The sequence below is a fragment of the Ailuropoda melanoleuca genome, chromosome 4 (assembly GCF_002007445.2).
Source record: "Ailuropoda melanoleuca isolate Jingjing chromosome 4, ASM200744v2, whole genome shotgun sequence".
Lineage (NCBI taxonomy): Eukaryota > Metazoa > Chordata > Mammalia > Carnivora > Ursidae > Ailuropoda > Ailuropoda melanoleuca.
Window position 1 is genome coordinate 17,896,298 of NC_048221.1, and position 27,742 is coordinate 17,924,039.

Genomic DNA, 27,742 nt, shown 5'->3' on the forward strand with positions numbered 1-27,742 from the left:
GCATAATCTCACTTCTTACCAAAGTAGGCAAGAAGGAGAAGGCTCCCATTCCCAAACCAACGTGGAGAGAAAACTGGATGGGCCACTGTACCCAGTTTTGTGTACCGACTTCTTTTAAGTGATACCTAATAAAAGGGCCACACCGTCTCCAACCGTCTCAATTCATCAAGGATGGTAAGGGACATAACAGAACTGCTAGGTTCCACACGAGATTGAGGGGCAGGAGACCCCAGCACGAAATATCTTCATTTCATTAGGGGGAAGAAAGCTGGAAATTCCAAGATGGCTCAAAGGGAAACAGAAATGGGCTTCAGGGACTAATTTTGAGGGAATTATAAACCCATGTCAGTGCACAGCAAGGGAGAAGGGGACAACATCAAGTGAACTGGAGGCTTGGTTTACTGTGGGCAGACTGCTGGGGTGACCAGGAACCAGCACCAGAATAAGAAATCCAGGAACTCAGGGCAGCCTGCGCAGGTCTTCGTGGCCACCATCCTCAATTACAGTGTTCCTCTCCATTCTTTGGAACGCATCGGCCTTACTCCACTGTGCACCCTCCTCCCCACCCCCCACTTTCCAGCTCCACAGGTCTTACAGAAATTTCTCACCACCTGTATAAAAAGAAAAATAATTCAGCCTCTTGACATAACCCTTCTGAGCAAACAGGGTCTTTTTTTTCTTCTGCTCATAAAAGAAGGGGATTTCCTCATCTGGGTTTTAGACCGAACACTAGTAGTCTTCAAAGTGTCAAAGATGTTCTCCTGGGGGATTACACTGGTGCTGTGGGGCGGCAGGGTCTTGGAGGCGGCATCAGTTGGTGTCCATGCTGCAAGCCTCATCGTCCCCCCTGCCCTGCTGTGAGCTGCCTGGGCTCGTCCCTCCCTCAGAGGATCCAGGAAAACCGACGACTGAAGGCGTCTTATAAAATTCATCATCTCGACGCTGGTAAAACAGCACGTAAGCTGCTTTTGTCTAAAACACAAGACAGGAAAAGTTCATTCAGCGGTTGGAATTACCACCCATTCTCCCAGCTTTTTGCTCCCTGTTCAAAACCCACTCTCAGGGATCTGCCGTCTTGCCCTGTGCATCCTTGCACAGAGGCAACCAGAAAGGTGACCCTAGGGGCGCCTGGGTGGCATAGCGGTTAAGCGTCTGCCTTCGGCTCAGGGCGTGATCCTGGCGTTATGGGATCGAGCCCCACATCAGGCTCCTCTGCTGTGAGCCTGCTTCTTCCTCTCCCACTTCCCCTGCTTGTGTTCCCTCTCTCGCTGGCTGTCTCTATCTCTGTTGAATAAATAAATAAAATCTTAAAAAAAAAAAAAAAATAAAAAAAAAAAAAAAAAAAAAAGAAAGGTGACCCTACCCAGAGAGCAGGGAAGGGCCGGCGCCTGTGACAGAACCCAGAGAGTGGAGCTTCTCGTTTAGGAAGGGTCCTGGAAGGAAAGGCAGTCAACTCTTTCTCTACCACATCTAGCTCCCACAGGCACATCAGGATGACCAAATAACCAACCAGCCCAGGAGACGCTTCCCAGCCTTAACCGGTCAGGTAAGAGGAGGAACCAAGCCCTAGAGCCTACTCACCACTATCTGATCCTCAGAGGCCAGGGACACGCTGCTATCATCAAAATAATACCATTTCCCGTTCACTTTGTTCTTCGCATATGCGGTGTCTGCCAAGTCAACAAAGAAAACACCTCTAGCAATCACCAGAGAACCAATCTGGCTAATTTATCAGGCTTGCACTAAACAATAAAACTCTAAAAAAATAAAGCAAAGACCCTGAAATTAACAGTAATTTACAGGTGACAATCAAAAGATAACTCCTCTTTTTTTGAAATCTGTTCTTTCTCAAAAAGGGTAAAAATGGGGGCGCCTGGGTGGCTCAGTTGGTTAAGTGTCCGACTCTTGATTTCAGCTCAGGTCATGATCTCAGGGCTGTGATTTTGAGTCCCGTGTCGGGTTCCATGCTGGGCGTGGAGCCTGCTTAAGATTGTCTTTCCCCTTCCCATAATCTCTCTCCCTCCTGCTCTTAATAAAGGGGGGGGGGCTAAAAATGGAGCTGTAAGGGACCAAGGCTTTAAGCTGTAATTTTGGGAAACTAATCAAAAGAATAGAGAAATCCTGTATCAATCTTCAGGATGGCTATAAGCAATAATCCAGAGCTAAGGAACCCATGAAAGAAGCTGATACTTTTAAGATTTAAGCAAAAATGGCCCTCAAAAGAACAGGTCAAATCAAACTCCACTTGGTCCAGTAGATGGCTACTACTGCTTCCTTCTGTCTCTGGAACCTCTGGGGTAATCCCAGTGAGGGACATGCTGGGCAACTGGGTTTGCGGAGCTGGGATGTGGACAAGACGCCTTAAATGTATCTTTCTCTGAAACTGTGAGTCCAAGTCTGTGGCTGGGTAACAATTCCTCACAGTGGTCAAGCATTCCCCACAGCCAACACTTCCTGTCTTGACTGTATACTATTCCCCAGCAGGACGTGTTTACAGCAGCAATCACAGCGACAATGAGCAACTCCTGTCCCTTCCAGAGTCTACGAAATGACGAACTCTAATGGAGAACTGGTTGCTCGTCTCCACCTGACTCCATGACTTTGCGTCAGCCCTTTACTTCTCACTGGAGTGCCTACCGCAGGGGTGGAGAACATAGGAAAAGATGCTGAGGGCCTGCCCCCATTGGCCCTCTCCCTCTGCCCCTCCACACCGCACATGCTCGCTCTCTCAAATAAATAAATAAATCGTTTCAAAAACAAAAACCTATACATTCCAGACATTTTAGAAGATAAGGTAAGGCAAAGAGAAGTTTCCTTGCTTTTTGTTTTACCATAATTGTGATACTAGCTTCTGCAATGACGCAAGTTTGGACACGTCATGGGCATTTCCCCAAGTTATCATTCATTTTATCCTGCAAGGGCTGTGCACTCTTCCATCACGTAGATGGACAGCAGTGCCCACTGCTGGGTCACTGAGGCAGCTACTCATTTTTCACTATCACAAATAGGTGAATCTTTGGGCATAAAGCTTTTTCCCAGTGTCAAGTACTTCCCTTAGGCCAGCTTCCCAGAGGTGGGGCTACGGGATTCAAGAACATGAAGACCAGGGGTGCCTGGCCCGTCAGTCGGTGGAGCACGCGACTCCTGATCTCGGGGCCATGAGTGTGGGCCCCACGCTGGGTGCAGAGATTACTTACAACTAAGGTCTTAAAAAAAAATGAAGAAGAATATGAAGATAAAGACAGAGAGAGAGAGAGTGGCGAAGGAGCAGCAGCAGTTTGAACTAAGCCTAAAGCCTTGACAGCAGAGGCCTGAGATGCCGTGTGAAGTGCTTGGGACAGGGCCCGGCATGCAGGGAGAGGCCGGGGAGACTGGCCGGGGGCATTTCAACACGTCAGAGGCGGCGGATGCCAGTACTTACAGTGGCCAACCCCCATGGCTCCGTAATGATTAGACACAGCAATGAGGTCGTACATGTAAGGCCTGGCCGACAGGTCACACACAAACTCGGACATGTTCAGAGCTCTGGGCACAAAACACAAAAATGGCCTTTAATACATTAAACTCAGAGCAAGAAGCTGGGGTAACCCAGCAAACCCCTTTTATGCATGAGGCTGGAACACGGGAGCATTTGAACACAAACCGCAGCAGGAACGAATGAAGAGGCCGTGGCGGCAGGGGCGCAGGGGGCTCGTGAGGACCACCGGCCGCCCAGGTCACTGCGGCCCCACACCCAGCGGCGGGGAAGGGCTCTGGGCACAGATAAGAGGGCCGCAGCATCCACGCAGAAACGGCCGTCAGGGTCAACATTACGGTCAGTGCCGTGAACATTTAAGCTTAATACCGAACAGGTCCCAGAAAACGTTTTCTCCCAACATTTTATTTTGAAAATTTCAAACATACAGAAAAGTTAAACACATTTTTAGACAAACGTCTATACTCTGTCCGTCTCTCTACCTCCACTCCCACCCCCCAGGAAGCATTTCACAATCTGCACTTTGTGGACAAACTCCTATGTGGTTGACTTACTTTCCTGGGCCTGTCCCTCTACATCCTGGGACCCTGGGCCACGAGTAGACAGCCAGTCCCACTCTCTGCCCCAGGGACTGGACAGGTGGCTGTGGACCCCCGCTACAGCCCCCCGTTTTCCAGTTCTCCTCAGCAGACTACGCTCCGGCTGCTTTCTCGCCAGTTAAGGAGAAGCAGCATGGTGTGTGTGCTGTCCGGCTGGGCTCAGGGCCCCTGGACGAAAGGCGGCCGGGAGGCCGTTCAGTTACGGGGCAGCAGGGATCAGCATCACCCTGAGCCTGGGAAGCACTTCTGCTGGAGAATCTTCTCTCCAAAGGTAGGAGGAGGGGGAGGTGGGGTAAGCCGAAGTCCAACTGCCTGAAGCCCAGCAACACACATCCTAATGCAGAGAAGTCTTTGGGGACAAACTCTCAGCCAGTCAGTGCCCAGGTCTCCTGGCTACTTTTTAATTTTCCTAAGGACACTGCAGCTCAGGCACCCACCTGACTGGGAATTCCACGACTGTGTCGAGCTTATCCCTCCAGTATCTATTGTAGGAGAAACGTTTGAGGTGAACCACCAGGATCTTCGGCAAGGACCAAAGGTCAAACTTCTTAGTGGCCTGCTGATGCTTCTTACAGTTAGGACAGTACCTGCAGAGAAAAGAGAAACCTACACTTAGCGGGGAGCCAGGGCCCCCAGGCACCCAAGCACCGAGGCACAGCCACAGTCCCACAACATCCTTTCCTGCGCTCAGCATGACAGCTTGGGGGGGGAGCTGTCTCTAAGCCACCTTCTGAAACGGGGGGATGGCTTTCTTCGTCTGGAAAACAATTTGCATGGAAAAGACTGTGATATAGGATCAGTCATGTGAAGAAGTGACAAGAAATCCCCCCCCCGCCAAAAAAAGCGTTTTTGTGCACACAGATAGCCCCAGCAGATCTCAGTCCGGGGTGTACAGGTGCCCCTGCCCAGACCGGGGAGCTGCCTACCAGGGGTCATGCTCCCCAAGGGTCTCCATGGTGGTGAAGAGCTCGATGCAATCCCTCAGGGCCACGGCTGTCTTCTTCTTCTTCTGAGGCTGTAACATGCTCACGTGCTTCTCGTAGGCCTGTGGGAACACAGCGCTGACTTCTGGGGGGAGGTAAGTTCTTACCAGGTGAAGCCAACACCTCACAAGCTCCCGTGCCCAGAAGAGAATGTACTTTCTGGAGCCTCTGAACATAGAATGTAAAATCTTTAAGTGCTTTCCATTCTCAGTCTGACACAGAATGTGTTCAACTGCTGGGGAACTGGTGAGAGTGACCCAAATACACAGCGGAGCAGAGCCCAGCACCCCCCCGACCAGGAACCCCGAGTCGCCCACCTCAGACTCCTGCTCATCATAATAAAGGCTCCGGGTCTCACTGTCCCAATCGATGGCCAGTGTGGATCGAGCTGTGGAGGAGGACCAAAGTGTCACTGGGTACTAACAGCTAGCAACAGGAGAGGCTCTTCAGGTGACGGGAGTGAGAAGAAAACACTCGGGCTGCACCATCAACTCCTGCTCCCCCATCACCAGCCGCAGCAAGAGCAATGCTCTGCCCCGAGCCAGCCAACTCGGAACCCCTGGACCCCCAAATCCTTTGGCAAAGATTTCCTCAACGCCATAGTAAGTTCCAGAGGCGCTAACTGTATAAGGCAGAGCAGAGGTCAAGATGAAGTAACAGCGACCAGATTTAACCCTCCCACCTTAACTCATGAGAAAACCTGATAAAATAACGAAACCGTGGTTTTGAGATGATGGGTATTGGGCAGAGGAAGAGTGCGATCCCCGAGAGAAGGCAAACAAACAAGGTGATGCCTACCCCGGCCCAGCTTCCTGCCAGCAGGCACTTTCCAGGCCACAGCATGCAAGAGAGGGGGAAGGAGATGGGGAGACGGAGGTGGGGAGCCAAAGACTGCACTTCGAGGAGGTGGCTAGAATTTGCAAGGGACTGACAAGAGGAGGAGGCCACACAGAGAAGAGGGAGCTACAGAGACAGGGAGAGAGACCCGTAAACGCCTCAATAAAGCTGGTATGAACACACATTTTAAAAGCGATCTAACAAAAAAGAAAGGGAGTGAAAGAAGGCTAATTTCTTTTCCAGTGAAGGAGACAGAGACACGCTTCTGGGCAGGGGTCTTCCCCATCCTCTTGTGCTCTCCACACGCGTCCTGCATGGAGGCCTCTTCCGTGGGCTCGGCAGCCCCCGTTACAGGCTCCAGCTAACAAACAGCGCTCGAAACCCATGACCATCGTCTAGATGGGTCACATGTCACGAGTGGTCTTATGGAACAAAAGAAATAGGCACGTAGTCTCATAAGGGAGAGGAGTCCGGGGAAATGCTGCCACGCAGGAGGCATGAGAAATGTTATCACCCCAGAGCAGAGGCCCCAAGGGCGGTGGTGGTGGTGGAGAGAGGACCAGAGAGACAAGCCTGACAAGACGGCTGGGGCAGGAGCTCAGGTCTCGGAAACAGTCTTTAGGGAGCTTCAAGCCAAGGCCCACACAAGTGTCTGTTCGTGGCACTACAGGGAGATGGTGAGAGCCCAGTGCAGTGGGTACTGGATGCAAACAGGATTTTCAGACACAGTCTAGCGCCCCCGCCCCGCCAGCCCAGTTTGAAAGGTCAAAGAAAGTGCTTACAGTTGAGTTTAAGTAGTTTTCCATCGGTTGCAAGGGAATTTATGTCAGCTGTTCCATAGGAGTTCACAAGGCTGAAGGTAAAAAGCCTTTTCGGGCAGGGCTGGCCTTTGACCTTCTTTTGGGTGGTCTCACCGTGGTCACCACCCACCTCGTCCTCCCCACTGCCTTCTGTTTCTGAAAGCAGCTCTCTGCCTTCTTCCTGATGCTCCATTTCTTCTTCGTCTTCTCCTGGCATACAAACAAAAACCAGGGTATATCATCTGCCACCACTTCAATGTTAAAAATTTTACTTCAGGGCGCCTGGGTGTCTCCAGTAGGTTAAGCGTCTGCCTTCGGCTGGGGTCATGATCCAAGGGTCCTGGGATCGAGTCCCGCATTGGACTCCTTGCTCGGCGGGGAGCCTGCTTATCCCTCTGCCTGCCGCTCCCTCTGCTTGTGCTCTCTCTGACAAGTAAATAAAATCTTTAAAAAAAAAAAAGTTACTTCATACCTGACTCTGGTGCTTCCTCCCACATTTTGTCCTGTGTATGTGAAACTCCCTCTAGCCCTTTACAAGGCACCTGAATTCACCCTCACCATGAGCCAGTGAGACACACGGAGGGGCCCTGCAAACGCGTGATGAGGAAGCGCAGGCCCAGGGCAGCTCACAGAGGCCCCTGAAGGCATGAGGTAAGTCAGCAGGCCCACCCGTCCTAATGCGGGTCCCTCCACACTTGGTACCTTACTGGGCTTCACCCCCAGCCTCTGACTTTTTCAACTTCGTCATTTGACAATCAGAGAGAAAAGGACCAAATGGTTAAGAAACACAATTTACAAGTCAATTTAAAAAATATTACTACGATTACAAATACTAAGCAAAAGCCTTCGGTTCCTATACAAGAAACATGCTGACTGTTCCTTCAACAAGCAGTCGGTGAATGTCTCTCAGGTACAGGCTCTGGGCTGGGTCCCAGGGACACAGCAGACAGGGTCCTCCCCCCCTTTTTTTTTTTTTTTTTTTTTTTTTGTCTTATTCATTTGAGGTTGCTGAGTTTCACGAATTTTTTTTTAAAGTTTATTTATTTATTTATTTAGTAATGTCTACACCCAACATGGGGCCCGAACTCACAACCCCGAGATCAAGAGTCGCGTGCTCTTCCGACTGAGCCAGCCAGGTGCCCCTCAAGAGTTTTAATAGGCATTCTAGAGACATACACTGATGAGTAAATTTCCCAGGTATTTCCAGAGAACTGGTATATGTGGTGGCAATAAAATGATCCATAAACACAGTCATCGCACTTCTTGTTGTTGGGAAACAGGGAAGGTCAGGGTATTGGGTAAGTAATTTCAACAAAAATGGGACAACTCCAAAAGGTAATGTAAAAGTAAGAGGAAAAGAAAACATTTAAAATATGAAATTTATATACTTGGGAAATAGCAGACATGGAAACTGAGGAAAAGAGGATGTTCTAATGTAAGAATCCTCTTTTTCAAAGACAGTCTGCTTTGGACGTGTTCATAAGGGACGACAAGTCAGGCCCAGGACAATGCAGCAGTTTCCTCTCAGGCCACAGGAACAACACAGCCACGGATGAAGGTGTGACACGGACGCCCATCGGCACCATTCCCAAACAGCCAGCTGGCCTACGACAGCAAGGCTGCCCCTCACAGACGTTCCTTTTCCTGAAACAGCTGCACTGCCCTTTTACCCCCCAGGTGAGCCTACACCGCTCCCAGACCAGCAAGTGAAACCCTGCCCTACCTGCTACCCCTGAGAGGGACACAGCCAAAGCTCCTTCAGCCCCACTCAGTGAACAGAGCCCAGGAACTATAAAAACTGTGTTTCCTGGCTGTGCCACTGGCTGCCAGCTACTTGGACAATCTCAGGAAGCTTCTGCTAAGGCAGGAGTGGATGTCACAGGATCCCTGTGACAGCTACCCAAGATCACTGAGAGAATGAGCAGGAGACAGCCACCACAGGCCTGACAAGCAGCCATGGCAGTGAAGACATTAGAAGTATTTCAACATAAAATGGAGTTCAAAGTCTGTGCACCAAGACTCCGTTAAAGGATTCAAAAGAAGGCAGTTAATTCTTCCCGAACAGGAGACTGACACATGGAATGTCTAAAAAGTGAGGCTAATTATAATAGCAGCAAATACTTACCTGGTGGGATTATTAATTGAGCACCCATTACGTGCCAAGTACTTGAACCCACGTTATCTCATTAAACTGTAACCTCAACTCTGGGAAGCGGATGTTCTCATCCCATCCTGCAGGTGGCTGAATCAAGGTTCAGAGGAATAAGGTGACTTGTTGAAGTCCACCCCACACTTTAAGCTAGGAATCACAGGGCTTTAACCGCCAGAGCGCCGAGAACCGGCGGGTCGCCCAGGTCTGCTCAGAGACCGCCATGGCTACTGTGCCATCTCTGCATGTGGGACCTGCGCACAAAACCCCCTCCTCTTCAACCCTAGTGGGAGGACCTGATATTCTGGACAAGAATAACATTAGACCTATACTAAATACTCAACCTAAATTACTCATGATTTGCAATATCCCACAAAGACGGAGCCTTGTAGCATTATTTCTAATGTCAACTCTCGTTTTCCAAGACTGTGTGTGTCTTAGAGAAATTTGAGCATTTGGATTTGCAGCTGAAAATTTATGGCACTAACTTGCAGGACATTTGTGTTTTGTTTTGTTTTGTTTTTTTAAAGATTTTATTTATTTATTTGACAGAGATAGAGAAAGCCAGTGAGAGAGGGAACACAAGCAGGGGGAGTGGGAGAGGAAGAAGCAGGCTCATAGCGGAGGAGCCTGATGTGGGGCTCGATCCCATAACGACGGGATCACGCCCTGAGCCGAAGGCAGACGTTTAACAGCTGTGCCACCCAGGCGCCCCGACATTTGTGGTTTTATAGTGATAAACCCACTAAGACACCTAGGCCCCAAAAAGAAGGGTGACAACCATAATGCAGGTCCAACACAGCTCCCCAGTCAGGGATGAGCTTGTGAGCATTTGACCACGGGAGGATGGCGAGGGCTCTGGGTTTCCTGCAACCAGCCTAGCCTACCACTTTGCACAGTGTGGCTCTCTTCGCTCCCACAGTAAGAGCCTTCTAGAGTCAGCGATCACCTGTAGCTTCCTGGGTAGAACAAAAGAAACACTCAAGAGAAACTGTCTCTGCCCTCTGACTGGCTGGCCAGGACTCCTGTCCTTCCCGGAGGCGGTACCGCGCCAGAGTGACGGGTAAGGGCTAACACGCTAGCTCAGCAGGCAGAAGCCCGGTCATGGAGGCAGTCAAGGGCTGGCTAAGCTCCCACTCTGCAATCCCAACAGACCAGAATCAACTCTTGACTTTGCCTCATGACCCGGGCAAGTCACTCAGTCCTGTCAAGTTAACTCTACCTGAGGTGAAAGCCAGCCTACATGTCTAAAAAGATTACACGAGGCTCCAAAGTTGGACAGCAGGCGCCAGCAGCATGGAGCGGCGCAACGGGGCTCCCAGGTCTGCTCTCCAGCCAGAGCTCCCACCCAGCCTCAGAGTCTCCCTCTCCTGTGTGTACCTTTGGAAGAAGAGGGAGGCCAGGAGGGATTTGGTCAGTCACAGCCCCACAGCGTGGCGAGCGCTCACCTTCATAGTTGCCCCTGGAGCCGTTGCAGGCCCCCGGCTCTGAGGACGAGCTGCCAGACTCCTCGGGCAAAGGCTGTTTTATATAGCGGCTGGGAAAAAAGAAGGAAAAGGAATTCTTGGTTAGCCGTAACACTTACCTGTTTTTCTCCACTACTCAGCTAGATGTGGTTCACAACTGACATACAGCTACTCACAAAGCAATTCAGGTAAATAAAAGGGCTACAAAATCACATGATGGCTCAGTACTTTAAGAAATTACGAGGAACCCAAAAGATAAGTACCAAGTCACTGAAGACTCTAAGTCTGCTGTGAATGCCTGTTTCAAGTCTTCTATGAATGTCATGTGGCACCATCATTAAAAGAAACATTTCTCAGTTAACATTAATCACCAGCTTCAAAATGATAGTGGAGTACTTCGGAAACTGTGTTCAAACACAAACTGACATCAAAGCACTAAGAGGGCCTAAAACCAGTGACTGACAAGTGTGACAGACACGACTCCGGGGACCACAGAGGAAGCTAAGGTGCCAGTGTCATGGCACTTAAGAGGTGCCAGATGCCCCATTGCTACAGCACCTGACCTGGCCCTCCCAGGGACCAGCCCAACTGCATTTTCTTTTTTTTTTTTTTTAAAGATTTATTTATTTATTTATTCGACAGAGATAGAAGACAGCCAGCGAGAGAGGGAACACAAGCAGGGGGAGTGGGAGAGGAAGAAGCAGGCTCATAGCGGAGGAGCCTGATGTGGCTCGATCCCATAACGCCGGGATCACGCCCTGAGCCTAAGGCAGACGCTTAACCGCTGTGCCACCCAGGCGCCCCCCAACTGCATTGTCATAGGACTGAGCACCCAGGACCAATACAGGCACTCTTGGGTGGGGGGGGGGTGCAGATACTACTGTGACTGGGCCCATTGAGATTTTAGATAACAGGCAAAATGCATTCCTGCCACCAACCTGATACGTTCACAAACAGCCTGGTACAAAGACTCGAGGGTCAGCTTGTGCTTGGCAACAGAAACCAGCAGCGGCTGCCCATATAGCACAGCCCCGGAGGAAGTGTTCGACGGCCTGGACTTCCTTTCCCTGAAGTAGACTGGAAGCGTGACACACTCAGAGCCATCAGCGGAGGTGCCGCAGACCTCGTACCTGTGTCAATTACACAAGAGGGCAGCTTCAGCAGCGGGTCACTACGAGCAGCAGAGATCTGAGCTGCAGCTACATGGTGGCCAGGACTGTGGTTGCTGGGACAAACCATACCTCAGCATAAAAGGTGGATAAACCATTTCCAAGATGATTCTAGAAGCTGGGTCAGCAATCCCAAGGGTCACTGTCAGCAAAACGTGAACCTACACAACCCGGGACTTGGGGTTAACGTGATTCTTTCCCCCAACCATGGCCTCAACTCTGTGGTCCTTCAAATGGAATTCAACACAGATGACAGCCATCATCTGGACCATCACTGCAGACACAGAGGCACCGGGGCGGGGGGCGGGGGGGGGGGCGCCTGGCCACCAAGTTCATCTTTTGTAACCAAGGAGCTCAACTTTTAAAAAGGTATTCCTACATGCCCTGACCTTTAATAATACCAAATATCATACCAGAATGTACACCTAGAATATTAGACAAAGATTCTTTATTTCAAATGAGGAAGCAAATTTATAAAACTGCCATCTTTGTTCAAAAACATTGAAATTAAAGAATATTTTTTAAAAATTATAGATAACCAAAGAAAATGCTAAATACAAATCAATGATTTTGAAAAACGTGTCTTACTTAGTGAATACATGGGATTGAGGAGATTTATAGATGTTTTATCCTGGAACAGATGTTACCAAAATTGCTGGCAACCGACTGTAGTCTTTCCCTCTTCCTATAGGGGGAGACACAAACTTACTGATTCAATTTTTGAGAACTATAAGCGCGCGCACGCGCGCGCGCACACACACACACACACACACACACACACACACACACACACACACCCCTCCCCAGATGCCTGGCAAACGATCCTAAAGGAAGTATGTGCAGGAGGAGTTCTAAGAAAAACTCAACAAAAATGTCCAAGATGTGCTCTAGGTAAAGGCCCTATGGTCCAGCATTAGGGTCAAGAACCAGGTCTTGGAGTGAGGCTGGCCCAAATTCCGGGTCTGTTGCTGTCACTCTCTGGTAACAGAGCCAACTGCTCCCCTCTGACACTGCTTACTCAGTGAACAATGGGATTACCCACCTTAGAGGGCAGCTGTGAGAATTCAGTAACTCAGCAGCACAGCGTTCCACATGCTCAAAAACTATTAGCGGTACTAGTGTGTTTTCATGACAATTACCAGTTCATTTTTAACACAACTTGCTTCCTTATGGCTGGCACTCAGGCCTCCACAAATTCATTGGTAGTAGTTTGCCAAGCTCCCCACACAGCAATGCCTCAGCTCGTCTAAGCTCCAGTGTATGCAAACATTAGTTTCCAGAATTGAGGGGAGACACTGTCCAGGGCTTGAGGTAGGAAATGGTCTGCCTTAGCCCGATGCCCAGCATGAGCCCTGGTGCCCTCCGTTTGTAAAGTGAGCAAAGATGGCTGTGAGTGGGGAGGCAGCCTGTGCAAGTGTGAACAGAACCAGGATCTTGGATGTGCTCAAGAAGTACTCCTTCTAGAGTCATCTAGAAGTCACAGGCCCAAAAACTTAAAGAGAAGGAAATACCTCCTTTGTGTACTGCATTCCTCAACCAAAATACAAACCAAAACAAATCCTAAAACCCTTTCTCAGCAGAGTCAAGTTTCCAGTGAGAGGGAATGAGGGAGAAAGAGCATGGGTGTGGTCTACATCCAAGCTTCCCCGAACAAGTGGCTGTCAGGGAGCACGGGCAGGCTCACATTTCACTCCACCCAACCTGGGAGAGGGACACACACACAGTTACAAGGCCTTGAAGTAAGGGGACCTGGGAGGGGCCCAGGGGGCCACTGGAGCTGGCAGTGTACTATCCCCACACAGACGAGAAAACTAAGTCTGAGAGCTTCCAGAATGTTAGAACAGAAAAAGGCTGTTTCTATCAACCCTCCCTGTCACTCTTGAGACGGTACTTGCCCAAGGAGCCACTGCCTGTACCACATCCCTTCTCTCACCTTCCCGTAGCCCCTTGCACAGCTTTAACTCTTCTTGAGAAAGGCATTTCTGACAGCAAGTCCATCTGTAGAACCATTAAATAGACCTTCTTAAAAGGTAGTTAACTGTTGACAAAAGACTATATCCGTGCTGAAGAGAATTATCTGGAATGTCTAGCTCTGAAGTGCCAGGAGGTGCTTAGCATTGATGGCTGCCCACAGTTCTCTGAATACCCATCCCTTGTACCCAGGAGTCAGGGCAAATCCACCTGAGCACTGACTACCAGATCTTCTGCTCTGGAGACACCTACAAGGCAAAGCCTCTAGAATGTTTCCTTTCACTCTGCAGCAGAAACCACTGAGTACTCACACAAAAATGTCATCCCGAGGCATGATGTGGTTTAAACCTTCATCCATTTGGAAAATTTTGTGGAACCGGTGATTATATACATCTGTGACCACCATCTAAGAATCAACAGTAACAGAAAGATTACAGGTTGGTTAAGAGCCTCTACATAACCCAGAAGCAAATGAAAACAATGCAGAGCCAAGTGTGGCCTCCAGAGAGACCGCCACGCCACCAGCCCCAGAGTTCAGGGGCCAGGGCCCAAGGCAGAACAGCATGACTGCCATCAGCAGAAAGCACGTTGGTAACATCTGTCGTAAGGTTTACAATGGGATCTGCCCTCAAGTGGCAGGAATGGTGGGGAGTGAGTGCTGAGCAGAGACTGGTAGTCACCCAGAAACCTCTGGGGTGTCCCCTGGGACCAAGAGTCTCGAAACCAGCCTCGGCACATAGCTGAACACACCAGACCTCAACAACACAACTGCCTACAACCAGCTGGGGTGCAACGGGAGTGGGGCTGAGCAAGGGCGTTGATGAGCGCTGGGACAAGGGGGGCAACTTGGAGCATGCAGGAGAATGGGGAAGGGATCTTTGCCTTCCCCATGCCACACAGGGCCAGCCTCCGCAGAAAGCCCAGTGTGGGCACTTGCTTTTAAATAAAGATTTCTATCAAGAACATCATAAGGTCACTCCAGAGTTACAAGGTTTAGTGTAGGAAAGAGACAGCTTCTCAGACTACAGAGAAAGTCATGTGGGAAGGGACAGCCCTACTCCTGGCCCTCTGACCACGGCTAATGTGCCATCAACGGAGGAAAGAGTGTTCCCCGTGGCCGAAGGGACAGTCTCAGCCACAGTGTGCACAGAGAGCAAGGGCCAGGAGGTCAGGAGGTCTGAGGCATCCACATACAATCACATTTGTGCTGGCCAGTAAGAACCACCCCCTAAAAATGGCTACAAGTTTGAAAATACACTCCCAAGGACTATGAAGTGGCCCTAGTAGGCTGAGTGCCACTGACCACTCTGCCTTACGTTTTCCGCAGCAACGCCGGACAGCCTGGAAAGAGCCTCGCACAGGTCAGACACGGCCCCCATCAGCGGCACAACCACACGGTACTGCAAAAAGAAAGACGGGAGGGCTGACAAGGGTGCTCGGCAAAGGGTAGGAGACGAGCTGGGAGGAGCAGGCATGGCAGAGTGCAGAGATGACCTCCTAGGAACAGTGTCCATGAGGTCAGGGCCCAGAGGAGCAGACAGAAGAGCCAATGGCAAGTCCTCCGCCTCAGCACCCGCCTCTCTATTCGGGCAGCAGCGCAGGAGCCCGGCCACCCCTTCCCCTCCTAAATACTGCTTTGTCTCATTCTTCACTTTTGGCAGTCATTCACTACTTCCTTTAAGGAATGGCTGAAAATTCTACAGACTGCCATGTCATGCATCTGTAAGAGGTGAAGAAACCGAAGCCGGAAGGCGAAGCAGTACCGTCATCCGGTGAGCCAGCAGCAGGGCGGGACCCTAAGCCCCGCTGGCCATGCCATCCATCTAGCCTTCTGTTCTAGCAGACTCTCTTGGCTGAGTGACCAAGAAGGAGCCTGCTGCTGCCTCCCAGCACTCAGATGCCAGGACCACGTAGCAGATCAGTCACGTTACCCTAGCTGAATGAATGGACCAGGGGGAAAAAAGTGACAGAGAAACCCAGAGGACCTTCACAGTCTTCCTTGAGTGATACGGGATTACACAAAGGCCTGGCAGAAGCCGAGGGCGTGCACTCAGGCAAGTGCCACAGGGATTCAGAGGCAGCTGGTAGAAGAAGCTGTGCTCAGGGTCCCACGGGGAGGGGTGCCATGAGGGCGCAGATCCTCTTACCTGGGTAGGTCTGCAGCGAGGGTCAGCAGGAACCAGAAAGACCTCCATAACTCTATCTTTCTTCAGGGGCAGTGGGAGAGTTAGATAGCAAAATGGGTCAAAGGTCACAGAAACCTTAGCACATTCTGGGCAAACCAAAGTGGATTTGAAGAGGCCGTGGAATGTGTCCACAATCACAGAGTCATTCCTTAACCTGTGATTCTCCCAGGCTTCCTTTGCCACCACCTGGAAGGAAATATAAACAAGACATTCTCAACACACCTGAGCTGTTTACCCCTTCATCCGGAATGATCCACAATGGAATGTGAGCTGCACTGCGAGGCAGTCTCTACTGCAAAGAACTTGGCCCAGGCCGGCCAGGGCTTGGACTGCTCTCAGTGTACCATACTCACAACCACATGCCAGCTCTATGCTCAATCCCGCACTTAACGAAGTCCTCACGTAGGATCACGGGGCATACAGGCATCTGTGTGCCCTCTGATAGAAGACAGACAGCCCTGACAGCACTGTGGGCAAATGGACCTGAAGAGGGAAAGACTGCCTCCTATAAGGTGTTCAATGATCCAAAGTCCCTTTAGTGAGGTTTTAATTTATACTGTCGTTCAGCTAACTCATAGTTTCTCCTTCAAGATTTAAATATTACTTCCAATTTTTCACATGATTAAGCCCAACGTGATAGGGTAACTTAAATACCAAATTCCCTTTTCATACATCAGAAAATGGAGGCAAAAAAATCAGTGCCCTAATAATGTTAAGAACAAACTAAAAAAACTTTAAAAAAAAAAAAAAAAAAAAAGAACAAACTATTTTAATAATCATATGTGTATTTCAACGAGGGCAGTAATAATCCCAAACCCCTACTACAGGCACTTTAGTTTTCAGACTGCCCTCGTCTCTGGTTCAGCAATGGAATTATACTACACAAACTGGCACTAACTTAAAGAAGCCCAAGCAGGAGAATCAGGAGTAACTACAGTTTGCCTCTTTCTGACCTGGAATGCATTTCTCTACAAGAGCTCGTGTCCATGTCGTCAACAGCAAAGGACAACCAGGGCCTTGGCACCAATACTCAAAGACTAAAAGAATGTCCCTGAAACTCTCGGTAGGAGGCAACTTCTATGAAATGCAGTATCGTACCGCATCTGGCCGCCCATTGGCATCCTTCAGCTCCAGGTAGGGTTTCTTCTTGACTCGGTTCAGATCTTCATGCAATCCGTCTAGAAGAAAGGCTAACAGCTCCTGGGAGTCTTGTTGCTGGTAGCCAGAAAACTGAGGGGCGAAACGTCCCACTTGGGTCTACAACAAAAGCAATCACATCAGAAGGCATAAGATTTAAGGAACCAGTGAAGTCAGATGGGAACCTACCATCAAAAATAACTTTGCAGGGGCGCCTGGGTGGCTCAGTCATTAAACGTCTGCCTTCGGCTCAGGTCATGATCCCAGCGTTCTGGGATTGAGCCCCCGCATCAGGCTCCCTGCTCAGCGGGAAGCCTGCTTCTCCCTCCCCCACTCCCCCCGCTTGTGTTCCCTCTCTCGCTGCCTCTCTCTCTGTCAAATAAATAAATAAAATCCTTAAAAAATAATAATAATAACTTTGCAGGGTCAGCTGGGATAGTACGGGAGAACACACGCCATCTGGCCGAGTGACCCAATTAATTCGTCAAGAGCCTAAAGGAAGCCAGTAGTTCTCACCAGAGAGAGGGCTCAAATCAAAAGCCAGGACAATAGGAGACCTGGCACCGGGGCCACTACCCTAAAAGAAGAGTGAAGTGACGGGTGGCATCCTGAGTGGCCAACTCCTTGCAAGTACCAACACGGATCCCTCTCTTACTTCCTTCTTTGGTTCAGCATCTCCACGAGAACTTTACAAATGGAATCTGCATCAGCCAGAGGAATCCTCCCGTATCTAACAGCCCTCCTGCCCTTAAATAACGGTCTGCCTTGTACTGCTCTGCATCCACGATACTCAAGAGCGTGACCCCCAGCTAGCACCACCAGCATCACCTGGGAGCTTGTCAGGAATGCACATTCTTGGGCCCAACCCAGACCTACAGAATCAGAAACTCTGGGGTCCAGCAGTCCGTGTTTAACAAGCTCCTCCAGAGGTTCTGATGAATCCTAAAGTTGGACAATCAATGCTCTCTACCTGTGATGCCCACTACCATAGCCACTGACCACATGTGACTATTTAAATTAAAATTAAATACAATAAAAAATTCAGTTCCTTGTTCACACTAATCACATTTCAGCCACTAGCCATACCAGAGAGCGCAGAGAGAGAAAATGTCCATCATCAAGGAAGCTCTGAACTACCCCTAACATCTCTAAATATGGCCTGCCGGTTGTTCACTTACGTGAGTTTGAGCTTCATGTGCCGTCACCTGATTCTAGTCTCCTTCTGACTTCAGGGTATGGGAGTAGTGATTTACATGTATTTCCCATGGATCAATGTGACCACAGGGGTAAAAAGAATTAGTTTTCAATTTCAAAAGAACATTTAAATTTTCTCACTGAGCCAAGGTGCTACGACCCCCCTCCCCTTTGAATAAAAAATAAGCCTATCTTTTTCTACCATGTGCTTCATGAAGGCTCCTTAAACTCCACTGGTACAGGCCAAATAGAGAGGTCTCTCAGATTTCAAATATGAAGGCAAGGTCCTTCCCCTCAACAGGAAAAAACATTTAAGGCAAGGGAAAGCCCAAGTTGCTCCAAGAGCCCACCACTCCAGTTCACCCAATCTTCCTAGCTGAGGGATCCAACGGAGAACTGACTTTCACACCACATTCCAAAAATATCAACCCAATTCCTGACTTAGTGGGCCCACAGGAGGGCTAGGTTCCAGGCTCAGAGAACCACGAATACCCTTCAGATAACTCTAGAAATTAAACTGAATTGTTAGTCTGGCTTAGGATGTTTCCTACTTCAAGTCTGGCACCACAGAATACAGCATTCTGAGCAACGAGCTTACAAAGACTTTTGCAGTATCCCCAGCCCAGAGGTGGGGACCGAGGTCACTTATAGTAATTGTGTGCTGAATGACTGAACAACAGAAAAGGAGGATCTCATCGTACGGGGCTTTTAATCTCAGACCCCATCTTAAACGCAGTGCAACTGGAATAACACTAAATCAACCTCCACAAAATGGAAAAAAGGAGGTATATACAACAACCTACTTTGAACATGCGAGGTGCCACGTGAGAGTCCCTTCCAGACCACATCTGTTTAATGAGCTCTGCATAGGCTTCTGCAATTTCCCCTTTCATTCCCAGAGGGTTGTCTCTGTTGATTTCAGCCTCATATTCATCTTTGAGGAAGTAGTCGGTCAGTGGTGCAGTGTTGCTCAAGCACTGAAAGAGGACACAATCAGAGCTCACACCCCTTCTGGCAAGCACACAGAGAGAAACCAAGTTATTAAGGGCCAGTGAGGGTCAACTCCCAACAAAACGAGGTTCTCAGCAATTTCTCTACAAGGCTCACAACTCTAAGGCACAGCCTCAGAAGCCCACGCTGATGGCCTACCTGGCAGCTAACCTCCCAAGGACATGGTCCTGGGGCTCACACGGTCTCTGAAATAACTACCTGAGGGCACAAGCTGCATACCCCAAGTGAATGACAGAATAATTTTCTATTCGATGAAAGATGATAATTTTTAACATCATCATTTTAAGATAATTTTTTTTAGCTGGAATTGATTAGGACATTCCACTGTCTCATGGGAAGACAAAATATAAATAAGCTAAAGACAAAATATCTTATTAGAACAGAAACATTATGGAGGAAAAGATCAGGATAATGAGATAGTGGAAAAAACAATGAATAACATCAATGTATGTGTGTACATACTAATTTTAACTCTTCAAATTCAAGAATTGAATCTTATTAAGTGTTTTTTCTACATCTACTGAGATGGTCATATGGTTTTCTTCTTTATTCTGTGACTATGCTAAGTGACACACGTTAATTTTTCAGGTGTCAAACCAACCAAGTTCTTCTGGTACAAATCCTCCTTGTTCTACACCTCCATCTAGATATCATTGAATTTGATTTGCTAAAATTTCATTTACATTACTTGCATCTACAGTAATGAGATATGACCATCTAAAATTTTTCTTTTTTAAAAATTACTGTTGCAGGTACTGGCCAGCTCAGTCGGTGGAGCATGTGATTCTTGATCTCAGGGTTGTGAGTTCAAGCTCCACACTATGTATAGAGATTACTTAAAAACAGAATTTTAGAGGGTGCCTGGGTGGCTCAGTTGGTTAAGTGACTGCCTTCAGCTCAGGTCATGATCTCGGGGTCCTGGGACTCAGTCCCACATCGGGCTCCCCCTGCTGTGCAGGGAGCCTGCTTCTCCCTCTCCCTCTGCCTGCCACTCCCCCTGCTTGTGCCCTCTCTCTGTCAGATAAATAAATAAAATTTTAAAAACTGAATGAATGAATGAATGTATGAATGAATGAATACATAAATAAGTAAAATTTTAGGGGGAAAAAAATTCCTTGTCAAATTTTGGTATCAGAGTATGCTGCCTTGTGAAATGATTTGGGGAACTGTTCCTCTTTTCCCATTTCCTGAAAGAGTTTGTATGATTGGTATCACTACTTGCTTTAAATCTTTGAATATATTCACCAATAAAGCCATCCAGAATAAGAATTTTCTTTGTTGTAAAGCTTTTAATTACCAAGTAATTTCTTTAACAAATACAGGACTATTCATATTTTCTATTTATTCCTGTGTCAGTTTGATAAATAATGCCTTTCAAAGCAACTTGTCCAAACTTGTCATCTAAATTGTCTTATTGGCATAAAGTTGTTCTACTATCTTCTAATCTTTTTTTTTTTTTTTAAAGATTTTATTTATGTGACAGAGAGACAGCCAGTGAGAGAGGGAACACAGTAGGGGAGTGGGAGAGGAAGAAGCAGGCTCCCAGCTGAGAAGCCCAAAGTGGGACTTGATCCCGGAACGCCGGGATCACGCCCTGAGCAAGGCAAACGCTTAACGACTGTGCCACCCAGGCGCCCCATATCTTCTAATCTTTTAAATTTAATTTTATTTAAATTTTACTTAGTTAACACACAGTGCAATATTGGTTTAGTTTACTATCCTCTAATCTTTCTAATGGCTACAGGGTCTGTAGTGATGTTCCTCTTTCACTCCTAGCTTTGGTCATTTTTATTTTCTCTTTTCTTCTTCATCAGTTTCCCTGAGCATTTATGTCAATTTTATTGGGTTTTTGTTTTTTTTTCCAAAGAATCACATTTGGCTACAGTGTAAATCACCCCTGTATTTCATTAATTTCTGTTCTTCTATTATTCCCCTTCCACTACATTTGGGTTTTGTTTGTTCTTTCCCTAGCATTAAGAGACAGAAACTTAAATCATGGAATTAAACTTTTTTTCCCCTGAGATTTACATGTAGAGCTACAGACCTCCTCGTTATCATTATCTTCATTTAATAGTTGAGGAAAATTGAGGATATGCAGAGTTGAGAAAACCTACCCATGAAAAGCCAAATCACAAGTTTCTTTTCTTTAGTACTCTGCTCTTCCCATCTCACCACAGTGGGAAAAATAACGTCCAAATCCAAGAGTTACCTATTTTTTTACATGTCATATTTTCCTTTCTACTCCATGAAACTTCAAAGTTAGACTGTACGTCCTGTGAGTACAAAAACCATGTCTCATTTGCTCACCATTGAGTCTCTCTGTATATTAAAGAATTTGCCCTTGCCCAAAGAAAAAGTCTAGCTTTTGCCCTTGGCTTCTTTAATTAAAAATTAAAAAATTTTTAATCTTTATTTACTTATTTTTATTTTATTTTTATTTTTTTTTAAAGATTTTATTTATTTATTTGACAGAGATAGAGACAGCCAGTGAGAGAGGGAACACAAGCAGGGGGAGTGGGAGAGGAAGAAGCAGGTTCATAGCAGAGGAGCCTGATGTGGGGCTCGATCCCATAACGCCGGGATCACGCCCTGAGCCGAAGGCAGACGCCCAACCGCTGTGCCACCCAGGCGCCCCCTACTTATTTTTAAAGTAGGCTCTACACCCAACATGGGGCTTGAACTCACGACCCTGAGATCAAGAGTCACATGCTCTACCAACTGAGCCAGCCAAGCGTACCTTGCTCTTGGCTTCTGGAAGGTACTCTGTTGACCCGTGGAATGTTATCCCTGACAGGAATATCTTTGTTTGTCTGGAGGTCATCAATCATACTGGAGAATCTAACATTGCGATCTGGGGTGGTGGCGGTCACACTTACACTGTCATCTTAGGTGAGAGCCAGCCACTCCAGAAAGACCAACACTGTGACTTGGGGGAGCAGGGGGAAAGCTCGGGTCACATCATATCAGTCTACCTGGAGACTGAATTTAACCACCTGGGTAATCAATCAATCAATCATGCCATGTGATAAACCACCAGTAAAAATTCTGGAAACCAAAGCTCGGGTGAGTTTATATATTTGGCAATACCCCATACCTACTGTTACACATGAATGTCAGGAAAATAATGCATCCTGACTCCAAAGGGAGAGAACAACAGAAACTCTGCACTGGGAACCCTCCTGGACTCTCCCTATGGCTAATTTTAACTTGTATCCTTTCCTTGGCTAATTTTAACCTGTATCCTTTCCCTATAATAAACCACAACTGTGAGTATGTTAGTTTTAAGTGAGTCTATGAGTCCTTCTACCAAATTACTGAAAACTGAAGGAGGTCTTGGGGACTCCCAAACTTGCAGCTGGTATCAGAAGTGAAAGTAGGAAAAAAAAAAAAAAGAAGAAGAAGAAGAAGAAGAAGAAGAAGTGAAGGTAGTCTTGGGAACTCTGCACTCCTAACTCCAGCCCACGTCCACCAAATTATGGTCACATAGTATGTACCCAATAAATATTTGGTCAACAAACAAATGAGGTATCAAAAGTGGATTTTAGGATTTTGCACAATCAGGGGCATGAGATAAGACAGCTCTCACTGGTAAGAAGATGGTACCAGCTGCAGTGAGTTCCCATCCCAGCAGAAACCAACCAGGCAAGTACTCTAATATTTTCTGGGGAGATCATTCCCTAATGGCCAACAAAATTCAAAATATTTTTACTGTAAAACGAACCCCAGAACTGATTAAGAAGACATTTTAGGACCATTAACAGTGATAAGGCCATTCTGTACTAACCAGTAGGGAGTTGCCCTGACAGGGATCCCTGAAGTACTAACAAAGGATAGGCAGGGACCCCTGGTAAAGGATTCCCCCTAACGCCTTTCCTAACCATGCCTCGGTCCTGTGAAGAAGCAGTGTTACTGAGAAGACAGTTCTCCCCTCTACCTGCAAAGCGGAGTTCATGAAGCAGGTGTTCCCCAGGTTTCCAAGTCCGCAGAGTCCAGGCTGTATGTGAGACGAGGGGGACTCCTGACAATTATACGAAGCAGAGAAGCCAGATCCACTGGAAAACACAACCCACATCAGCAATAAAAGCGGGTGCTGTGCACATGCCCTCAGGATACCTTGTGGGGCTCCTTCAGGGCCTCTACAATTCTTATCTCGTAATAATTCCATGATATGAGTTCTTTCTACTCCCCTTGCCAGCCCTCCAGCCACTCCCTTCTCCCACCCCTGCCCCTGATTTGACATGACAGCAGGTGTAAGCACATCCTTAAGGGGAGAAATGCTATCTGAGTTCTCTACTCTCAGGCTTTTGGCAAATGCTAACTGTGTATCCCTCTAGAAGGCTAACTGCCATGTGACTTCAGGGAAGAACATGTGGTTACCAAGATTAAGAGCTCACACCTGCCACCACTCACCAGGCCACACTCGGTCCTGACTGTGCCTAAGTATTCATGTACATTCTCTCGCCTCACCCTCCTCCGTTCAGTCTGTGCTATGTGGCAGGCACTCCTGAGGTGCTTGCACAAAGGATCACAGCCATCCGGAGGGAAAACAGGCAGGGCTCCCCCACAGCTGAGAACCATTCCCTCACAGCTATTACTGTGCTGATGTGGCCAGCCCATCCCTTCACACAGAAAGTGGTAACCCCCTAGTACCACCAGTGACTTAGGCTGTGGGCAAAACAGCAGCTCATATAAGGACAAGCAACGTAAGTGAGAAGTAGGAGGCATACCTTACGGTGGGTATGAAAGGGAGAGAGAAAACACATGCAGCACATTCCCACGGGGAACCCTAATCCCACTAGGCTTAGTGTGGCAGCAGAGGAGCTCTCCAGGCACAGGCTGGGAAAGGACTCAGGGGGAGGGAAGCAAAGTGAAAGGGCCTGCTCTTACCCTCTGCTGACACCAGAGCTGTGCATCCCAGAGGTGTTAGTGCTATCACCATTTGCAATGGGAGAGGCAGACACTGAGGAAAAGGGACTTGCTGATGATGTTGGAGAGGTAGGAAAATTTCTGCTAGGCGCAGTGCTTGATCTGGGAGAGAGAAGCAGAGACAACGCTACTGACTTTTTGCAAAAAGCAAGCCCTACTGAATGCCTTAGATCTCTTTTCAAGAGATAAATGTTCTCCATATTAAGTTATTTAAAATAAACTGCAAAAGGCCTACTGTCATATAACTTCAAGATATATTTTATTTAAGTGACTCAAGAAATTAATTGATCCTCCTGGTCTCATTAATCCACAAGGTCACCCACCCAATCTCTGAGTAGGATAAACCACAAAGTTAATCCTTAGGGCATCCTGATTCGATTTATAAATCATAAGCTTCCCTAATAAGAGTTACTAGTGAAAGACATAGAAAAATGTCAATAAAAGATGAATATCCCCAAAAATACCTGACCTGAAATGAACAGCTGGGAATAAGTACACTATAAGAAAAAAATGGTAATTTGGTTTCACTATGTTATTCAAGGAGAATTGCTTTTGCTTCCTCAAATTTATCTAATGTGAGTAACCTCTATTTCAAACTCATGTTTCAGTATTTTTCACAGAATCTTATTTTAGATTTATACCAACTTTCCAATTAATAAATGCAAGCGCTGTGCCAAATATTAAATTGGTATGAATTTTATCAATTTTCTACTAAAATCTACTAAAATTCTATCAAATTTCTACTACAATGTAGAAGAAAGTGAGTTGTTCTGCTTTGTTTCAAATGTGTACAAATGTGATTTTCCTTCTAGATTTGGGGTTATTTTTAGACTACAGAAAATGATTACAATACGCCCCAGCAGAGAGCCCAACCTAATGGGATCTGATCTCAACCAGGGTTCCCTGCAAGAAAGTGAAACAAGGCAGCAGAAATAAGGAGTGACCCTGCACACATACATGCAGTGGCCAGACATCAGGAAATTATCCAGGGGCCTCAGTGGGCATCAGGAACTGAGTTCCGCTCCACACGCTGACGTCACAGTGAGAGAGAGGGAAAGAGGGCTCCCAGCCCCCCAACTTCTCATAGGGAAATGCACCTTTCTCAAATCCTGAAGAGCATTTGCTTCATAGAGCCTCATCCTCATGCTGCGAAGAGGTCCAAGGACCCAGATACCTCAATAAGTGAGACTTGGCAGAGCCAAAGGCACCGAGGAGGACTTTAGCACATATATGAAACCTGTCCAATGTGATAAAGGTACTCCCAGGGGCACCTGGGTGGCTCAGATGGTTGAGCCTCTGCCTTCGGCTCAGGTCATGATCCCGGGGTCCTGGGATCGAGTCCCGAATCAGGCTCCCTGCTCAGTGGGAGGTCTGCTTCTCCTGCCTTTCCCCTGGCTTGTGCTCTCTCTCGCTCACTCTCTCTCTCCCTCAAATAAATAAAATCTTAAAAAAAAAAAAAGGTATTCCCAGCTTCCTATGCAGGCAGGAAAGTCGCTACCCAAGGCTGGTCTGATATGGCATACCATTCTCAGGTCTGTTGACAGGTACTATAAGATAGTGAAATTCAAATTCTGACATGCAGAACCTCAAGGCATATAATCTAACACTCCCCTTTTTACTAACTGTTCACTAGTAACTTATTCCATTTCTTTGAACTCAAAAGGGCAAAAATCCATAGAAGCTATGCATAACCAAAATCTGTCAATTTCTTAGACATTTCTGGCTGAAATGAAAGAAAACAAAGAAAAATTTTATTTGACATTTGTTTAAAATGTTCTAGAAAATAATGCCAGTAGTTTTCAGAGTAAATTCAGTGTAAAAGAAACCCAATGATGAGAACATAAGGACTTCTTTTTACATGCTTGAAAATTTACTTAAGACAAACTTTTCGGGGTGCCTGGGTGGCTCAGCTGTTAAATATCTGCCTTCGGCTCAGGTCATGATCCCAAGGGGAGTGGGAAGCCTGCTTCTCCCTCTCCCACTACCCTCCTTGTGTTCCCTTTCTCACTGTCTCTCTGTCAAATAAATAAATAAAATCTTAAAAAAAGAAAGTTTTCCTTTTTAAAAAACATTTATTTATTTCAGAGAGTGAGAAAGGTTGCAAGAAGGTGGAGGGAGGTGCAGGGGGGAGGGAGAGGGACAAGCAGACTCTGCACTGAGGCGAAGGGGGGGAATGTCTTGATCTCATGACCCTGAGATCATGCTGAAACTGAGTCAGACACTTAACCAACTGAGCCACCTATACACCACAAGTCAAAGTTTTTCTTAAACTCCACCCTTGACAGATAAAAAGCAAGACCTCTGTGCAGAAAAGTGACTATCTGGGAAACGCCTGGGCACTTGTCACTTGTCATCAGGCAGCTTTAGAGCACATTCTGGGGCACTGCAGGCTGAGAAACAGGCAACTGGTGGGAAACACCTTATGCTCAAGGGTACATATTAAGTGAGGCAAGACCTCACTGGGTCTCATGCCACAAATACTCTGAAAACAGAGGCTACAACTCCAAAGAAAGATTCCTCTGCTCCTTTAAAAGACACTCTGGTCAAGCCTCTGGTCTCTCAGTAGCTTTCTACCCAGATATTTCCTGCTTCTAGGCATATCCAGTCCTTACCAATCACAACTAGAACATACCCTGAGCCCATGACTGAGGCCCTGTAACACACTCATGCCTGCCCTCCTTGCTCTACTGACCTCTGCATGCTTCTCAGATGTTCTCTAGGCTGAAAGCTGCTCTGCAAATGAGCCCAGCCTTTAGGGATGACCTCAAGTAACCAGGGTCCAGCACCTGGCATTATCATTAAGATAACAATGAACTCGGGGGCCTGGCTGTTTCAGTGGTAGAGTAGGCAACTTTGATCTCAGGGTTGTGAGTTTGAGCCCCACACTGGGTGTAAAGATTACTTAAAAATAAAATCTTGGGGCACCTGGGTGGCTCAGTCGTTAAGCATCTGCCTTCAGCTCAGAGTGTGATCCCAGAGTCCTGGGATCGAGCCCCATGTCAGGCTCCTCCACTGGGAGCCTGCTTCCTCTCCCACTCCCCCTGCCTGTGCTCCCTCTCTCGCTGGCTGTCTCTCTGTCAAATAAATAAATAAAATCTTAGGGAAAGAACGAAAGAAAATCTTAAAAAAAAAAAAGTTAACACTGAACTCTTACTGGAATCCTCACTGCCTTCACAACATCCTAAGCTATGCTCTCCCCACAGCAATGCTGTTAACACTTATCTGCATGCACCCACATCTCCACTTCAGGAACACTGGCCTCTTCTACCTCTGGACAGGCAGCCTCAAAAGGGGGCCATGGTGCAGAGCTAACCAGGCCTTAGAGACCTCAGGCAAGTAAAATCAGAGGGAGTTATTGGGTTAGAAAGAAGAAGAGGGAGAGAGAAGTGAGGCCTGCTCTACAGAAAACCTTGGAAGCATGAATGCAAAAGTTGAAGCAATCCACAAGGAAGAGAAAACTGTCTTAAAATGTTCAGAACTGGGGCGCCTGGGTGGCTCAGTCATTAAGCGTCTGCCTTCGGCTCAGGGCATGATCCCAGCATTCTGGGATCGAGGCCCGCATCAGGCTCCTCTGGTGGGAGCCTGCTTCCTCCTCTCCCACTCCCCCTGCTTGTGTTCCCTCTCTCGCTGGCTGTCTTTCTAATAAATAAAATCTTTTAAAAAAAATGTTCAGAATTAACAAGGTGGCCCTCACTAATAAAAGAACTGAACAGAAACAATTTATGCTGTTCTCTTGCCTCAACACATGTAAAACGGACTCTATAGGCTGGTTTAAAAAAAAAAAAAAGGGTTAGGCCAATCAATGACTTCCCCCTGGATGACAAATTCACTTGTGGAAT

At 47.5% G+C, this 27,742-nt stretch overlaps 2 protein-coding genes across 11 annotated transcripts in view; both read right to left on the minus strand.

Moving 5' to 3' along the window:
• The window catches only part of C4H3orf62 (chromosome 4 C3orf62 homolog), a 3,395-nt gene extending 3,242 nt beyond the window's left edge, over nucleotides 1-153 (minus strand). Inside the window, exon 1 of the mRNA XM_019801068.2 lies at nucleotides 20-153. The gene's annotated coding sequence lies outside the window, so the exon portion shown is untranslated. The remainder of the gene's footprint in view (nucleotides 1-19) is intronic.
• A 487-nt stretch (nucleotides 154-640) lies between these two features.
• The window catches only part of USP4 (ubiquitin specific peptidase 4), a 49,705-nt gene continuing 22,603 nt past the window's right edge, over nucleotides 641-27,742 (minus strand). For 4 of the 10 annotated variants that reach the window (XM_034658309.1, XM_034658314.1, XM_034658313.1 and 1 more), the window contains 16 exons: nucleotides 23,865-24,005; nucleotides 22,912-23,029; nucleotides 18,770-18,943; nucleotides 16,734-16,892; nucleotides 15,597-15,821; nucleotides 14,766-14,849; nucleotides 13,761-13,855; nucleotides 11,248-11,439; nucleotides 10,292-10,380; nucleotides 6,677-6,904; nucleotides 5,375-5,445; nucleotides 5,001-5,119; nucleotides 4,512-4,661; nucleotides 3,422-3,525; nucleotides 1,582-1,670; nucleotides 641-972 (listed from right to left, as the gene is read on the minus strand). In XM_034658309.1, coding sequence (XP_034514200.1) covers nucleotides 811-972; nucleotides 1,582-1,670; nucleotides 3,422-3,525; nucleotides 4,512-4,661; nucleotides 5,001-5,119; nucleotides 5,375-5,445; nucleotides 6,677-6,904; nucleotides 10,292-10,380; nucleotides 11,248-11,439; nucleotides 13,761-13,855; nucleotides 14,766-14,849; nucleotides 15,597-15,821; nucleotides 16,734-16,892; nucleotides 18,770-18,943; nucleotides 22,912-23,029; nucleotides 23,865-24,005 — 2,200 coding nt within the window. In that variant the 3' untranslated portion in view covers nucleotides 641-810. Of the gene's footprint in view, nucleotides 973-1,581; nucleotides 1,671-3,421; nucleotides 3,526-4,511; nucleotides 4,662-5,000; nucleotides 5,120-5,368; nucleotides 5,446-6,676; nucleotides 6,905-10,223; nucleotides 10,381-11,247; nucleotides 11,440-12,066; nucleotides 12,164-13,760; nucleotides 13,856-14,765; nucleotides 14,850-15,596; nucleotides 15,822-16,733; nucleotides 16,893-18,769; nucleotides 18,944-22,911; nucleotides 23,030-23,864; nucleotides 24,006-27,742 lie in introns of those variants that run through there. The other 6 variants (XM_034658311.1, XM_034658310.1, XM_034658312.1 and 3 more) reach the window with 6 other exon arrangements.